Source organism: Tursiops truncatus, chromosome 12 (genome assembly GCF_011762595.2).
Source record: "Tursiops truncatus isolate mTurTru1 chromosome 12, mTurTru1.mat.Y, whole genome shotgun sequence".
Classification (NCBI taxonomy): Eukaryota; Metazoa; Chordata; class Mammalia; order Artiodactyla; family Delphinidae; genus Tursiops; species Tursiops truncatus.
Window position 1 is genome coordinate 68,715,750 of NC_047045.1, and position 18,612 is coordinate 68,734,361.

General features: G+C 37.0%; 1 protein-coding gene across 4 annotated transcripts in view; it reads left to right on the forward strand.

Annotated features, from left to right (window-relative positions):
* Positions 1-358: 358 nt before the first annotated feature.
* ZC2HC1B (zinc finger C2HC-type containing 1B) overlaps positions 359-18,612 on the forward strand; it is a 45,134-nt gene continuing 26,880 nt past the window's right edge. For 2 of the 4 annotated variants that reach the window (XR_012324895.1, XM_073789695.1), the window contains exons 1-2: positions 5,613-11,596; positions 12,124-12,262. Coding sequence is in view for 3 of the 4 variants with exons in the window: in XM_073789695.1 (XP_073645796.1) it covers positions 12,133-12,262 (130 nt within the window). In the remaining variant the exon portion in view is untranslated. Of the gene's footprint in view, positions 2,495-5,612; positions 11,597-12,123; positions 12,263-18,612 lie in introns of those variants that run through there. The other 2 variants (XM_073789694.1, XM_019951598.3) reach the window with 2 other exon arrangements.

The following is an 18,612-nucleotide window of genomic DNA, read 5'->3' on the forward strand; positions in this document are numbered from 1 at the left end:
TGTCTTTTCAACGTTATTTAATGCTTGGAACCATTCATACTTGATTAAAATACATAGTTGAAAACTTTCCCTGTTTTTTGATGAGATTTTTTAACTTCTCAACTTTTTCAAGGTTCGAGCAATGACACATCACAATTGTTAATTATTTGGTAAACTGTGACTTTCTTGGAACAGACAAGTTGTTAGTGACCCATGTTCATGTGTCCATGGCTAATATGTTGTTATCTGGACTGTTCTGAAAAAAAATCTGTGGACACTGTTGGTCTGAGTTGGGTGCAGAATGGCTGAGGCAGAACCATTCTTAGCAGGTGAGCTGCATTTGATATCTAAGTTATTAGAAAGTGTCTTCGTCTATAATTTGATTATGGCTTTTCCTCAGCTGGGAGGTGTTATCTTGTTCTATACGTTATCAGTTCTAAATCTAATCATTGTAGAATTTTTAAAAGAGTTGTGAAAAACAATAGCATTAGGTACTCTACCAACACTGATAGAAAAAACTTGGCTGAAGAGCTTGTCATTACAGAAGTAGAATACTGGAGAGTGTGTATTTAAATGCCAACCTGCAGAAGCAAAGGGCCAGTTGATGGTTTATGTTAGTATCAGGAATGTACTAAATCCTAAAGAGATTGACCATTTATTTTGGTAGCCATCTCATTTGAAGGTTCTTAGAACTAGCAAGACTCTAGAATGTTACTTTGACTTGGTGCTCTTCAGATTCCATCTTCGGAGCTTTTAATTTCACCACACCTGACCCAAATGGTTTAAATTAACACATTGTATGTTTTGCAATTAAGAGAATGTGCCTCTAAGCCACTAGTCTTGGTGAAGCATATTGTGATTTAGACTGATTATCCTCCAAATTTAAAGATCTTGATTTTATTCTGGAAAAAAGTTCTTACATGATATTTTGTATTATTTCATAACATTTTGGAATATTTACGATGTCAGTTATATAAACAGTGGTTGGGAACTTAACATAAGCTCCATGTTAAATGTTAGGTGACCAAAGCAATAAGGGGGTTTTGCCTTCAAGGACTGCATTGTCTGAGGAGGCAGGGTGTGTGCAGCAAAATATAACTAATGCCAAGTCACTGTGATAAGTACCACTTGAAATGAGGATCTTGGTACTTGCTGTTCCCCCTGAAGTGCTCTGGCTGTAAATAAATCATCCTTAAGGATGGTGCTCAATTGTCACCTCCCCTATAAACTTTTCCCTGACCGTGTATTTAAAAATACCACAAACATCCCTCCTCTGCATTCCTTATGCTCCTTGCCTGCTTTATATTCTCCTTAACATCTACTGGCATCTGATCTTATCTTCTTTTTCAGTCTCATCTCACTAGAACAAACTGAGGGCAGGGTATTTTTGTTTACTACTTTATCCCCAGGGTCTAGAACAGAGCCTGACACTTGGTAAATGGTCACTAAGAGATATAAAAATGAATGGATAGTTGGGATAGACAATTCAGAAAAGAATTGCTTAAGCTAGAGGAGAAAAGAATTGCTTAAACTTGGAACAAAAAGACGTAGCCTCAGTGTTAGCCAGAAGGAAGACCTCAGGCATCCCAGACAGTTGGCAAAATCGTGAAGAATTTGCCTGCTGTATCTTAAGGACCTATTTTGTTTAAGCACTGTCTGTGATTGGTATAAAGTCACTTTTTCAGATACTTTGGAACTTATTTTACAAGTCAAACTAAGTATCAAAAGTTCTTACTATTTGTGATTATTACCAGTGATGTATCCACATCTCCGTTGTGATGTCATCAAATCACCTCAGGTGAAGGACAGAACTTTAGCTATCTTGTAACTTTACTGTTAGATTATCAGTACCTTTATGTTGCTTCTGTGTGCTGACATTAGTATGTTTATCCAGCTTGTTTGTTCCAGTTAAAGGTCAGAAGAAGGTAAAACTTCTAATGGCCTTATGGAGAATGTATAATAAAACAAACATACCCGCTATTCAAGTTAAGAAGTAGAACAAGTTATTCAAGTTAAGAAGTAGAACACAGAAGCCACCTATAGGTGGCTTGAATAAATCCTCAATTTATTCAGTTTTTTCTTTCCTTGGGTAACTTTTATGAATTATCTGGACTTTTATATTAATCATCACCTGCATGGCATCCCTATAACCACAGTATCTTGTTTTGAGCAACTGAGAAGCACAAATCTAGCTCAATGAGGGAAGTAATTGCTACTGTTTGATCAAGGCATCCTTGAGAAGATGAGCTGAATAGTTTCTGAGTCTGACTTCAGCTCTTAGAGTTTACAAGAGCCCCATGTGTGGTGATGTCAGTGAGCCAGGTGATGAGTGAGTCCTGGGAACACAAGTGACCATAGTTGAAGCATCCTGAATCTCCTGCCAAACTAGGCTTAGCAATTGTATGCTCATTTTATATTTTATGCTTCCATACTTATGACCTCTCTCTGTCTCTGAAGAGATGAGTGCAGAACTTTCCTGTGGAGTGAAATGAGTATCCTCAGCTTATCTAGACATGTGAGTATGAAGGGTGAGAAGTCACTTCGCTGGGATTTCGTCAAGCAAGCCAAGTATAGAACAGAATGAGAGCCAGATATATATAGGACATGCTATCCTCAGATTACAAAGGCAGTGAATATCTAGGTTATGACAGCCTTCAGCATGTCTGTGTCTTTAGTCCCACTCCTCCAGTCTGAACTGGTTGCTTCTCTAGTTCTGGTGCCCAGCTGTTATCCTGGGAATCCCCTTCTCTCCCTCCTCTACTGAATGGCTATTTGCTGTATCTTTTACTCACCTTGTTGTGGAGTATATCCTCCAGTAATTCTTGAGACAGAGTACATGGGATGTAAACTTTTTGAAAGCTTGCACGTCTGGAAATGTGTTCTACCCCCATATTTGATTGATAGCTTGGCTGGGTATAAAACTGGGGGTTGTAAATAATTTTCCCTCAGAAGTTTAGAGCATTTTTCCCCATTTATTTCCATTTTTACTATTTGTAAATCTGAAGCCATTCTCACTCCTTATACTTTGTATGTTACTTTTTTTTCCTCTAAGTAGGATCTCTGTCTTCAGTGTTCTGAAATTTTACAATGATATTTATTGTTCTAGACATATTTTCATTTGTGTGGGTGTCCTCTCAAATAGGAGGCTCATGTCCTTTCACTTCTGGAAATAGTTTAAAATTATTTTTATTTTCTTCCTTGCATTTTCACCTTTTGTCTTCTGAACTCCTATTTGGAGTAGGATCTCCTGGACCTCCTAATTTGCTTATGTTTCTCTCCATTTCTATGCCATTTCACTCTACTTTCTGGGAGATTTCCCTAATTCTATCTGTTGAGTTTTTAATTTCTAAGAGCTTTAATTTTCCTTTAAATTTCTCTTTTGTTTACTTTGGGCTTACATGCTAGAGATTTTCCTCAGATCTTTGGAAATTCCTGTCTGTTTGTTCATGATTAAGATTGGAGGACGAGAACACTAGGAACTCTGGATGGGTAACATTGGTTGATTTTGAGCTTCTTTTTTGTAGGGTGGTCTGGGTGAGCTGTTTGGGAATCTTCCCAATGTCGGTATCTTTAGCTCTTTCTCCATGGAATGATTATATTCCCAGGGAAGCTTCCATTCTGCCTTGAGAGTAAGGGTCTGGCAGGCAGAATTCTGTGAGCCAAGTAGAGGAAGGTGGGTGTGGGATATTCTCTGCTTCCAGCATCACTGATCATGAGATTAATCACTAGATTATATACATATACACACACTTTTGTGTGTGTGTATGTATATATGTGTATACATATACAGTTAATCCTCATTAATCATGGAATCTCTATTTGCAAATTCACCTCCTCACTAAAATTTGTAACCCTAAATCAATATTCATGGTGCTTTCATGGCCATTCACAGATATGACACATACCCGTTAAAAAGTTGAGTCAACCAACACACATGTTCCCAGCTAAGGTAGAGCAAGGTGATGCTCTGCCTTCTTGTTTCAGCTGTCCTACTATAAACAAGTGTCCTTTTTATGGTCTGCTTCGTGCCATGCTTTTCATAATTTTGCACTTTTTCTTGGTGATTTCACTGTTTAAAAGGCTCCCAAGCATAGTGTTGAAGGGCTATCTAATGCTTCTAAGTGCAGGAAGGCTGTGATATGCCTTATGGAGAAAATATGTCTATTAGATAATCTTCATGCAAGCATGCATTATAGTGTGGTTGGCCGTGAATTCAATATTACTGAATCAACAATGTATATATTTAAATAAGGTATCTTTAAACAAATTCATAAAACAAGATTGTGTGTTGATATACAAATCCATTTGTATAGTGCATTATTTGAGAATAATGAATGAGTCAGTATTTGTTCATTTAGTGCTTGCAGGGATTTATGGAATGTAACTAGCACAAATAATGAGACTCAACCATGTATACGTGTATATACATCTGTATCTGCCTACCCATGCCTTCAGCTGTGCCTCATGTTGACTCATGCACAGACCTCCTCTCATCCTTTCTGGAGAGTAGACTTCTGCTAGAATTGGAGAAAGACAATCACCCAGGGGCTGTGGGATGAAGGGGGGCGTTCTAGGAATCTTCACTTCTTTTTAGAAAACTTTCTCCCTGATATTTTAGCAATCTCTTCTTCCTCCTCTTCACGTATCCTGTCCCTGTGTCAGAGGTATGTGCTGCTCCAGGGGTTTCTGTGAATTTGAAGGACTCTGCAGTGTAAATCTGGAAGGTTCTCAGTTTTTTCTACCATCAGCCTGGGAAGTGGATTTTGATGTAGTTTTATGTCCTCCAGGTTGGCTACCATGGTCCATCAGCTTTCCAGATTCCAGTTTTTTTATTCTTGTCCTCTTTCCTCCCTGTCCTGGTCCTCCATGTTTCTACATCCCTTTACTGTAGTGTTTTGGGGGAAAGCAAAAATAAGATGGAATGTTCTCTTTGCCATCCTAACTCATTAGTCTCAGTTCCTTTTTTTATAAGTCATGTTCCTGAGATAGTAAGTTTCAGCTAGTATGCCACCCCCTTTGCCATAAGGCCCTGGAAGATGTCAATATTGCTAATATTTGCATGTCCTGGACTGCAAAGGACTTAAAAAGAGTTTCTTGACTCACTGACAGCTAAATGAGAAAATGTCTTCCTTTTTCGTTCTCTGTAATGCCTTTATAAGGAAATATGGATTGGTAGGTATCTCTACAAAGCATTCTTAACTTCCAGCTCAGAAAGAGAATGTCTAGTCTCAAGTAGAATTTCTTCCAATTTCATTACAGCCGTAATCCTCTCCAGGTTTCTTATAAAATTTTTGAACTGAGATCTTTGTAATGCTTATTTTTTCATTGTTAACATACTAAACAAAACTGTTGATCACTTCCAGATCACTTTCCTCATTTTAAAAATTGTCTTAAGATTATGAACCAATGTATAAAAACAATAGCCACTTTAATAGTCTACTGAGACTCCAATTAGAGTAAAGTTAGAAATAGCTAAGTTAATACACATTGTTTGAGAATCTTTTCTATCAAAAGGGTTTTTTTAATGTCATTCTTTTATTTTTTAACAGCAATGCATAATCTTTATAGAAAAATGGAAAATTTAGGAAACTAAAGAAATAGTCACCTTTTTTCTTACCACTCAGAGGTAATTACTATATATTAAATGTGTAGTGTGTGTACCATATATATGTATATATAACCTTCCAGTCTTTATTTGTAAATAAAATTTTCCATGTTATTCTCCCACAAATCATTTTTAATTACTACATTCTCATTCACTCATTGGCAACCTACTTCGTAAAGGCCAGAAGGTATAATTTTTGGCTTTGCAGGTCATAAGGTCTCTGTTAAAACTACTCAACTCTGCTGTTGTAGCACGAAAACGACAGTAGATATTTTATAAACAAACAAATGGGCCTGGCGGTGTACCATTACAACTTTATTTACAAGATCATGCAGCCTCTGATTGGGCCCACTGGCCACAATTTGCCAACCCCTAGATATGTAAACTTTTAATTTTGACATAATTCATGAAAAGTTGCAAAATATTACAGAGAGATTCCTGCACTCTTTATCCAGTTTCCCCCAAGTTACATCTTCACTACAGTACAGTGTAAATACCAGAAAGTTTGCATTGGTACAAGGAGTGTTTATAGTTCCATACCATGTTATTACAGGCATAACCACCACCACAGTAAAGATACAGAACTGTCCCGTCACCCAGAGGTCTTCCTCATTCCACCTCTGTATAGTCACAGCCACTTCCCTCCCTGACCATCCCTACCTCTTAGCAGTCACTAATCTCTTTTCCCCCTCAAACTTGTCATTTTGAGAATATTTTACAAATGGAATCATACACTGTGACTTTTTGAGATTAACTTTTTTCACTCAGCAATGAGATTGAGTCAGTTTGTGGCATGTATTGGTAGTGTTCCTTTCTATTGCTGAGCTGTGTTCCAGGGTATGGATATAGCACAGCTTGTTTAACCATTCACCTATTGAAGGGCATCTTGGTTGTTTCAAAAGATTCTTTTAAGGTTCTGTTGATCTGTGTGTTTGGTTCTCCATGTTCCCTTTCTTCCTCACTGTCAAGCTTCCAAGTTGAATGTGGTTCAGAATGTGGTGGTCCATCTATCGCAGGTGTTCAATTGAGTCTTATTGTATCTGTCATTATTTCAAACGCATTGAATTAAAAACTCACTGATTTAAACCAAAGGTCATTGATCCTCCAGGGGCTTCCATTTGCTTTGCAGGTTAGTAGTGATACAGTGTCTTTCTATTTATGGTGATCATTGAGTAAATAGTCTTAATACTTGTAGAGACAGAGACTCAAGTTTGAGTCTCATTGTTACTACTTACTACCTGTTGTCCGCAAGAAGTCACCTAACCTTGAACCTTCATTTTCTTATCTGTTAAAAAAAAAAGTATCAACCCTATTTCATAGGATTGCTGTGAGGAGTTAAATGAGATTACATAGGAAAAGTGTTTGGGGAACAGGAAATCACCCTACAAATGTTACAGTAATAGTCATAAAAGTAAATCATCCTTCATTAGTATTTTAGAAAAAAGTAGCAGTTTTGTAATTAGGATGAGTAGCTTTTATTAATGAGTAAGTATGTGGAGAGGTGGGATATCCTTGCTGGAAAAAAAAAAAAAGAAAATTAAGACCCAGTTCTTACAAAGTTAGAAGGCCAGAAGAACAGAGAGGAAGAGTGGTATTTCTGTATGCTGTAATGGATGACCTGTGCTGCAAATATAATACCATCTGGCAGATGTGAGAAGAAATCATTTAAATCAACAGTGTCTGTAATGAGCTACCATCTGATTCCTGTTAATCAGGCCTTCCTTTTTCAAACCGTCTTCCCATGGTTTCCATGACCCTGTTCTCTCCTGCTTCTCCTTCTGGCTTATCATCATCATCTTCTTGGCCCTTAAATATGGAGTTCCCTGGGGATCATCCCTGTACTTCTCTTTCCATGACCTCTTCCCTGGCAATATCATGCCTTTACATCACTCTCCAAACAAAGCCTACATCTGTGTCTCTAGCCCTGACCTCCCTCATTTCCATCCTGCTGGCTGGATGACTCTATCTCAAACTCAGTATTTCCAAAGCTGAGGTCATTTTTCTTACAAGATGGCCCTTCTTTTCGAATTCTTTATTTCTATCCGTAGTTCTACCGTCTTCTCAGTCCCTCAGCATTCTTCTCTCTGTCACCTCCCAACTCCCCCCACATCTAGTCATCTTATTGATTCTTTGACCACAGTTTCTCCCATTTCCTCTTTCCTTTCCATTTCAGGCCTACATCTTCTGCCTTTTAACTAATATCCCACTTTCCATCCTCACCACCATCCATTCATCCCTCCTCAGCTTTGTCACATAAATCTTCCACAGCTCTCTTCAGGTTCTTCCTACTCAGTGTCCTTGATTGCTCGCCTTGTTTGTAGAATAGAGCCCAAATGGCTAGTCTAATACAAAATCTTCTGCATGATCAAACTGCTTTTTTAATCTTATATACTCAACTCCAGATGGACTGAAAGGCAGTAATATGAAACAAAACTTTTATTTTTCAGAATTCCACAATGATTTGCTTTTCTAACTTCATTTAAAGTAATTTATGGACATACTTGCCTTTTCTATGCTGGACCCATGTATGGTTTCTCTCAGTATTCCCACAGAGTTACATATGGCAGGCGTTTAATTATTTATTGAATGATTGGTCCTATGGTAGAAACTCAATTCTTGTTTGACCCATACATGTAACAAGTAATTATTGAGAACCTTACTGTGGGTCAGGTACTTTGAGGCATTGGGATATAGTGGGCACAGTCAGTCAGTTTTTTTTTTTAATTTGAGTTTATTCTTCATTTAACTTGGAAAACACTACAATAATTGAATATTTTAAAAAAGGCAATAGCAAGTAGTGAGCATATTATGATTGTAGGCCTTCACTCATTCTCTACTGCATATAAAACATCAGCAGTGAATGTTCTTCACAGGCCCCATAAAGAGATCCTGCACTAAGCACCACCCTTGGGATGGTGTTCATCATCCTCATGTGCTTCTCCATTGTATTGGCTCTGTCTTTCCTGATTTGGAGCAAAGCCCACCAATTCTACTTGGTCCCTTTCATCCTCTTCTACTTCCTTCCTCTCAGGTAGGAGTTTTTCCGGCAAAGAGATTTATCAAGAGAGAGAAAGCCATTCTCAGGAAAGTTTACCGTAAATTCAATGACTAGGCAACCCTTTTCATACTGTCCATGATAAAATGGCATGCCTTCATTTAGCACATACATGGCCTTACATTCTAGTAGCAGTCTTAAAGGATGTTACCATTGGATTATTTATGACTTCATACTAGGGTATCAACTTTGTACTTATGTCTAAAGCTAAGCTATCAGGCAGTTAGTTTAAGAATATATTAAATATTAAATAATTATACTCTAGTTGCCTGAAGCATATGGACTTTATCTGTTCAGTGAAGTGAGAAGTCTAGGTTAGGAGAGGAAAACGGGTGAGTTTTACAAAGGATCTTCCTAATAGAAGGAAGTAGTTGGAGAGGGGAAAAGAGAGTGAGGATATCAAGCTATTGAGGTCTCCTCCAGTTAATCATTTCTTCTCGGGCAGGCAATTCTGTGAAATTAACATAATGTGCTCTTGGATCCTATACAGATGGCAATCAGGAATTATTTCCCTGTGAAGTCTGTGGAAGATGCTTTGCAGCAGATGTTCTGGTAAACATAAAGACATTTTGTAGATGTGTTTCATTGGAGTTAAATGAACTGTCAAGTCAGTGAGGAGGCCACAGTGGCAAAGATTAAAGACAGATGTGGAGGGAAAGCAAGGGGAGAAAAGTACATAACCTATGGCTGGCAGGCCCAGAGGACACTTAAGCAGATCAGTGCTGCCCCATTCAAAAGGGAACTTATTAAACATGGTCCTCTTACTAAAAGGAAGCCAGATGAAAGTATCTTGGCACAGCTGATTGTCTCTTGAGAGGTTTTGGCTCTTTCGCCTTTTCTATAAGCATCAAAAATTCAAATTTTAAGGCCAAAGCACCAGGGAAATTAGCTAGTCAAGAGGAATGAACATTGAATTTGGAGCATCTGGAAACTTGGCTTTTAGCCTCAAATTTGTCACTAATTCTGACAAGTCCTTTAACCTCCCTCTGTTTCCTGCTTTGCCACGTATAAAGACAGAACTCTCTAGTTTCAGGGGTTTTATGTAATTTGAACAAAATGGATGTAAGGCTTGTTCCAAGACCTAATTGTTAATTAGATTCAAGCTAACTGCATGTCAGGTCCCCGGATTGATGCCTATAAAGTTGAATAAAAGCTTGATTTATTTCAAAATTAGGGAAACAGACAGGTAGTAGGCCCCCCATATTATGAAGGAGTTCCCAAGAAAAACGATTTAAAACAAAAATCTAAGATGATAATGAACTGTTGGGACATTTAGGTCAAAGAGACTTGTTTTGAACTTAAAGAATTTGGACTATAAACCTGACTGCATTTGGGGCAAAAGACTACCAAATGAGGTTGTAGGTTTTATTTCTGTGGGGAATTTAAAAGTGAAATATCTGTTCTAGTTAACCGCAGCTAGAGTTTGCTGGATCTAGAAGGGGAACTCACAGGGCCTGTTGTATCCCAACAATCCACTAGGGAGCTGCCTTTGCTAACCCAGGACTGCACCCCATGAGAATGGATTTGAGACCTAGAAGGTACCGTTTGAAGAGGGATCACTAAATGCCAAGTATTCTTGGGTCCTCTTGAGTTTTACTTCACTGACCCATTTCTAGGCTACAAAGAGCATTTGATCAAGTGGTCTGCTCTCTCTCTCTCTCCTTCAGTTTAAAGTGGTATGGCTTGTTCGTAGCCAGGTGCAGTGATTTTTCATGGAGCCTGTATTTTTTGGGTCTGGACAAAGCAACTGTCTAAGTGATAGCTGTTGTGAGCTACATGACCACCAAGGAAGAGGGCTTAAGAGTGGAAGGCAAAGATCCTGGCATAATCCCATAGTGGTGCAGTGCAGACTTTATAAAAATGGTACACAGGCAAAGCTCTGCATGCTGGCTCCCTGGTTTTTTTTTTTTACCAGAAATGCTGAGTACTTACAGGTCTACTGCCTGGAGTAGTTTTCTCTGCCGATTGTCTTATAAGTATTGTAATATTTTAAAATTTAATATTATAAGCTTAGATTTGCTCTAAAATAAATGACTTCATGAATGTGAAATGTTTGGACACACTAAGGGAAAATGTCTTCATAACTTAAATGGAATTGGTGTATTTTTCATTCGTGGTATGGTTGTCCCAGTTGTTTCTTGCAGATGTTCTCAAATATTTCTTTGAAACCTCTCCACTCCTTTTCAGGAGTTAAGTGGTTTGATTTGCTGTGTGTAGAAAAGTAACCCAGTTAAACTCAATTTTGAAATGTTGAGTGGTAAGAAGAGCTTTTCTGAGAAGGTTCCACTGGTAAGAAGCTAAGTTTCCCCTTGCTGTATGCAAAGAGTTCCTTCAAAATGATGGGAAAACAATGTTAAGGTTATTGGGACTCAATTCCTGGATGACGTGCTTTTGGAATTTAAGAGCAGTGAAGGCAGGAAACAGAATAGAAGAAATAAGAAAAGTTCCTTGGCTTCAGTGAGTACCTAGCCGAATATCAGAAATAATTTATTTCAACTTAAACTAGAAAGTTTGCCTTTTCAACATTATTTAATGCTTGGAACTATTCATTGAGCCCAAGTGATAGAGTTAAATATGTAAGACCAAATTTTAAGTAAGTTTCTTTAGCTGAAGAGGCCTTTTATTGACCTTGCCCAAACACAATATCTCGTTATGTGTAACATGGGTGAAGAGAGCCAGATGGATTTGCTCTGCTGTGATTTGAGAGTTAGAGAATGAACTTGGCTCTGAAGGTGCAACCCAGTCACTGCAGCAGGGGCTGCTTGAGTACACTGAGGCATTACGAACTTTGTGATTGTACATGTTAAAAATTTTAATCCCCACTCCTTCTTTTCTAGGAAAGGCATGGACCAATACGTAGAAAACTGTTCAACAAAAAGCGTAAACCTTTCAATTCCTTAAAACAAAGATTACAGGGCACTGACATTCCCACTGTGTGGAAGGCTCCTCAATCCAAGGTACTATCGATATCTTCCTTGCTGTTCTTGATTATCTCCTTCAGTACATTAAAGCCTTTTTCTGGCTCTCTGGTTTCATTTTTGCTTGATAATGCAGTGTAATGTCATGTAAGTATAATCCACCTTTACTGTTTTCTTTTTAATCATGCTCACTTAGATTTCCAAATGTATTTCAGATACTTTCCAGATGTGGCAAAAAAATCTCGTTTATATTTTCATTAGAGTAGCATTAAATTCAGCAATTAACTTGGAAGACAGTCATTTTTAATCTTACATTTAAGTCTTCCTTTAAAGTTTTGTAATTTCTTTGTTTTCCTGATTGTTATTTTGTGTTTTCCCTCACTATTGTGACTTGCAAATTTTATTACTGTATTTTCCAAACCTCTTTTGGTACCTTTGGAAAACAAATTCTCTTTTTTCTCCAAATTTCACAGTTCTGTTTCTTGTAAGTTCAAATCCTAGCTTTAAAAAAAATTATAATGGTGAGATACATAGTCTAGGTTAGTATACGTTTTATTTTTTTATAGCCTCAATCCATGAGAAAATCTAACTGGAGACAGAAACGTGAAGACTTCATTACTGCGATTCGATCAGCAAAGCAGTGTACACTAGCCATTAAAGAAGGCCAGCCTCTCCCACCTCCACCCCCTCCGTCCATCAACCTAGGTGTGTGTCCAGTTTGGTTTGCTTTTGACATTTTACTCTTAACCAATTGAGGCTATGCTTGATTTTTGGCCTAGTCATTATGCCTTCCTCCTATAAACTCTAAAATTAACAATAGTAATTAAATTATATAAAAGTAAATTTATCATAAAATTTATATTATCCTATTTTTTTCAATTCTGTGTAAAGATTCTGTGTTTCCTTCTAACTACCTCAACATGAGTGCACCACTGTACCCAGTGTCATGGCATTACAGAACTCCAGGGGATGCCCCTCACATCCTGGTTTATGAGAACGGAGCTGGGCAGAGCAGTTTAAGCAGTTCTGTAATAGCTCCATAGCATCAAATACCCACCACTGTTTTAATTTTTTGAGATAAAAATATAAAATCACCATTTTAACCATTTCAAGTTGTACAGTTAGTGGCCCACAGCTTTTTTACCCTCAGCTTTTTATTTTGAACATTTTCAAATACACAGAAAAGAGGAAGGAATAGTACAATGATCACTCATATACCTTCCACTTAAATTTGACAATTTGGACATTATTGTCATATTTTTTATCTCTTTCTCTTTTTTTTGTGAGGGGGCATAAATATTTAAAAGTAAGTTTTAAACATCATCACACTTTACCCATAACTATTTCACCATGCATTTCTTAAGTACATTTTTCTGCATAACCACAATACTATTATCACACTAAATATATGAAGTCATATTTTCCCAGTTATCTTAAGAATGTCTTTTGAAGCTCTCTCCTCACCACTCAGCCACAATCCAGGATTCAGTCAAGGTTCATGCATTGTCTTTTGTTGTCTCTTTAGTCCCTTTTAATCCTGCACAATACCCCTGCCAGGCCACTTATCTTTTAGAATGTCTCATGTTCTGGATTTGTCTGCTTTTTAAGTCATATTAATTAACATTTAACTTGTTTCTCCATCCCCTGTTTTTTTGTAAATTAGAAATTAGGTCCAGAGGCATGATTAGATTAATGTTAACACGAATCCCTTATCAGGTATAGGATTTTCAGATATTTTCTCTCATTCTGTGGACTGTCTTTTCACTCTCTTGATGGTACCTTTGATGCCCAAAAGTAATTTGATGAAGTCCAATTTACCTATTTTTTTGTTTGTTGCCTAGCTTTTGATGTCAAATACTCCAGTATCTTGAAGTCTCTCCCCTGTGTTTTTTATTCTAACAGTTTTTATAGTTTTAGCTCTTATATTTAGATCTTTGATCCAAGTAATTTTTGAATGTGGTATAAAGTAAGATCATTGGAAGTTGGATATCTAGTTTTACATGTGGTACCTTTCTCAGCACTATTTGTTGAAAAGACTGTACCTTCCCCATTGAAAGGTCTTGGCACACTTATCAAAAGTCAATTGACTATATATATATGAAGGCTTATTTCTAGGCTCTTTATTCTATTCCATTTTTCTATATGTCTATCTTTATACCAGTACCACACTGTTTTGATTACTATAGCTTTGTAGTATGTTTTGAAATCAGGAAGTGGAGAGTATTTTAAGATTATTTTGGCTATTTAGAAACTTTGAGATTCCATATGAATTTTTAGGATGGGTTTATTTTTCTATTTCTGAAAATGCCATTGAGTTTTGATAGGGATTGCATTAAATCTGTACATCACTTTGGGCGTAGTTGTCATCTTAACAATATTGTCTTCTAGTCCGTGAACATGGAATGTCTTTCCATTCACTTACGTCCTCTTTAATTTCTTTCAGCAGTGCTTTGTAGTTTTCAGTGTATGAGTCTTTTGCCTCTTTGGTTAAATTTATTTCTAAGTACTTTATTCTTTTGATGTTATTGTAAATGGAATTGTTGACTTTCTTTTCAGATTGTTAGTGTATAGACGTACAGGCAATTTTTGTGAGTTGATTTTGTCCTGCAATTTTGCTGAATTTTGCTTATTAGCTCTAACAGTTGGTTTCTGGTGTGGAATCTTTAGGGTTTTCTACATATTTGATTATGTCATTTGTGAACAGAGATAATTTTACCTATTCCTCTCCTATTTGTATGCCTTTTATTTCTTTTTTGTGTCTAAACCTTCTGGCTAGAACTTCCAATATCATGTTAAATAGCACTGGTGAAAGCAGACATCCTTGTCTTGCTTTCCATTGAGTATAATGTTAGCTGAGGGTTATAAATGACTTTTTAAAGTGTACGTAATAACATGGGTATTATAACATTTGGAAGTGATATGTATGAAAATAATAGGATAAGGTTGAGTGAGGAAAATGAATGTATATTGTTGAAAGGTTCTTATGGTATACATGAATAGGTATAGCATTGTTTGAAGATAGAGTATTATATCATAAAGATCCCTATTAATAAGCCCTAGAGTAAACATTCAAAAATATTGATGTATAGCTAATAAGACAATACATAGACTGGAGATAAAATGGAAAAAAATTCAATCTAAAAAAAGACAGGAAAAGAGGAAAAAAGAACAAAGACCTGGTAGGATAAAAACAAATAGCAAGATGATAGATTTAAACCTAACCATATGGACAATTGCATATAAATGACCTAAACACTTAGGATAAAGTGCAGAGATTGTCACACTGAATAATAAAGCAAGGTCCAATTATATGCTTTCCACAGAAACACACCTTAAATATAAAGACACAAATAAGCAAGCCAGGCAGGTGACAAAATGAGGTGAGCCAGGTGGGCCTAGAGAGGCTACACCCTCCCTAAGGGACAGCTGCTCCTGCCTCAGCACACAGCTGCCTCAAAGGAACGCACACCCAAGGTTGCTGGATCTGATTTCTCAAAGGATGGCAGGAATGCAGACTTCCTTATTTATAAATATCAGAAACTCAATTTTTTAGAAGCTTCAGGTTTCAGTCTCTGAGATTAGAAGTCAGGAGGTCATTTTACTTGGAGGGGTGGGGACAACTAGGAGGCAACTCAAGGGGGATTGGTGGGAACTCTCTGTGTCTTGATCTGGGCTGGTTTCACGGGTGTGCACAGTTTGTGAGCATTTCATGGAGCCGTACACTTATGATTTGTGCTTTTCCTCTGGATAAAAAGAGAAGTACCAGCAGTGTCTGAACAATTGTAGATTGACATGTTAAGCACAGGAAAAGATAGATATGCATTCAAATAATAATCATAAAACTGGAGTAGCTAATACTAATATCAGGAAAAGTAAACTTCAGGGCAAGTATTATTAACAGAGATAATAATTAAAAAGATATATTCATCAAGAAGACCTATCAGTCTGAAATGCTTGTAACATTTTGACCCAATTAACATCTATAGCTATAGTGTGATACACAGCAACAGCAGAGTATAATTGTTATCAAGTACACATGTAACGTTCAATCAAGATAGGCCACGTGCAGGACCACAAAGTGGGTCTTAATAAATCTAAAAGGACTGAAATCATACAGACTATGTTATTTGATCACAACAGAATTAAATTAGAAATTAATGATGAAAATATAGCTGGAAAACTCCTGAATATTTGGAAATAAATCATTTCTAAATACCCCATGGATCTAAGAAGAAAGAACAAGAAAAATTAGAAAATATTTTGAACTGAATGGTAATGAAAACATACCAAAATTTGTGGGATTCAGCTAAAGCAGTGCTTAGAGGGAAGTTTATAGCTTTAAATGCTTATATTAGAAAAGAAAAAAGGTTTAAATCAATTGCCTTAAACTTCCTCTTTAAAAAGTTAGAAAAAGGGCTTCCCTGGTGGTGCAGTGGTTAAGAATCTGCCTGCCAATGCAGGGGACACGGGTTCAAGCCCTGGTCCGGGAAGATCCCACATGCAGTGGAGCAACTGGGCCTGTGTGCCACGGCTACTGAGCCTGTGCTCTAGAGCCCGTGTGCTACAACTACTGAAGAGCCCATGCTCCACAACAAGAGAAGCCACCGCAACGAGAAGCCCGCGCACCACGACACAGAGTAGCCCCCACTCACGACAACTAGAGAAAGCCCGCGCGCAGCAACGAAGACCCAATACAGCCAAAAATAAATAAATAAATTTATTTTTTAAAAAAAGTTAAAAAAAAAGAAGAACAAATTACACCTAAATTAAGTAGAAGGAAGAAAATAGTAAATGTAATTCATCATATTAACAAAATATTTTTTAAAGCATGTGATCATCTCAGTAGCTACAGGAAAAAAGCCTGTGAGAAAATGTAATACCCATACATGTTTAAAAAAGAAAACTCAGAAAGGTAGAAATAGAAGGGAACTTCCTTTTAATAAAGGACATCTCTGAAAAATCTACAGCTAATATCACACTTAACGGTGAAAAGCTGAACAGTTTCCCACTGAATTTAAGAAAAAAGCAAGGATGTCCTTTCTGACCACTTCTGGTTAACACTATACTGGACATAGTACCCAGTGTAATAAGAAAAAATTATATATTTTATACACACATACATACATACACATAAATTTAAAGATTGGAGAGGAGGAAGTAAAACTATCCTTATTCACAGACAACATGATCATGAATGAGTAAATGTAGAAAATCTTATGAAACTACAAAAAAAGCTACTGAAATTAAAAGTTCCTTTAACACGCTTTCAGGTTATAAGGTCAATATACACAAGTGAATTGTATTTCTATACACTAGGCATAAACAACTGAAAAAATGAAATGAAAAATGCCATTACAATCATGTAAAAAACATGAAATACTTAGGCATATATTTAACAAAATATGTGTAAGACTTTTAAAATGAAAACCACAACACATTGCTTAGAGGAATTAAAGAGGACTAAAATAGATGGAGAGATTTACCATTTTCATGGTTTGGAAGACTCATGCATTGTGTTATGATGTCAGTTCTCCCCAGATTGATCTATGGACTCAATGTAGTTCCAGTGAAGATCCCTGCAAGTTTTCTTTGCCAAGTAGGAATTGACCAGCTGATGCTAAAATTACACAGAAATTCAAAGGATCTTGAATAGCCAGGATAGTTTTGAAAAAAGAATAAAATTGGAGGACTTACACTACCTGATGTCAAGACTTACTATAATGTTACAGTAATCATGGAAATTTGGTATTAATATATCAATTGAACAGAAAAGAGAATCTAAATATAGATCTCCCCCCAATCTATGGGCAGTTGATTTTTAACAAAAGTAATTCAACATGGGAAAGGATAGTCTTATACTATACACAAAAATTAATTCAAAATGAATCATTGACCTATAAAGTGCAACAACTATAAGATTTCTAGAAAAACCAAACATCTTTTATCTAAGAGTCAACAAAGATTTTTTAAGCAGGACACAAAATGCAGCAACAGGTTTTTAAAAAGGAAGTTGATAAATTGGGCTTCACCAAAATTAAAAACATTAGTTTTGAGAGACACCATTAGGAAAATGCAAAGGCAAGGTACAGGATAAGAAAATATTTATAATACATGTATCTGATGAAAGTCAAATATCAAGAATATATAAAGAAGTCTTATAACTCAATAGTAAGTCAACCCAATAAGGAAAAGGCAAGAGATGTATTTGAACAGAACATCACAAAATAATGGTCATTAAGCATGTGAAAAGATACTCAGCATCATTTTCATCAGGGAAATGTAAATTAAAACCACAGTGAGAGGACTTCCCTGGTGGCACAGTGGTTGAGAGTCCGCCTGCCGATGCAGGGGACATGGGTTCGTGCCCCAGTCCGGGAAGATCCCACATGCCGCGGAGCGGCTGGGCCCGTGAGCCATGGCCGCTGAGCCTGCGCGTCCAGAGCCTGTGCTCCGCAACGGGAGAGGCCACAACAGCGAGAGGCCCGCGTACCGCAAAAAAAAAAAAAAAACCACAGTGAGATACCACTACACACCCACTTGAATGGCTAAAATAAAAAACTGACAATACAAGTGATGGTTAAGATATGGAACAACTGGAACGCTTATACGCTGCTGCTGCTGCTGCTGGGAGTCTAAAATAGTACAGCCACTTTGGTATTTTCTTAAGTTAAACATACACTTACCTATACAGTGATTCCACTCCTAGCTGTTTGTGCAAAAAATGGAAAACATGTCCTTAAAAAAGACTTACATATTAATGTTTATAGCAGCTCCATTTAAGTAGCATAAACTGAACATGACCATCAACAAGTGGATGGATAAACTGTGGAATATTTACAAAATGGAATACAACTGAACAGTAAGAAGAAAGTGCAACTATACATGTAGCACACCATGGATGCTGTCTTGTAGTAAGATATAGAAGAGGTAAAACTTATCTTTAGTGACAGGAAGATAGATCTTTGGTTGCTTGAGTCTGGGTTTGGGGGAATTATTGACTGAAAAGGGGCATGAAGGAACTTTTGGAGGTAATAGACTTGTTTCATATTTTAATT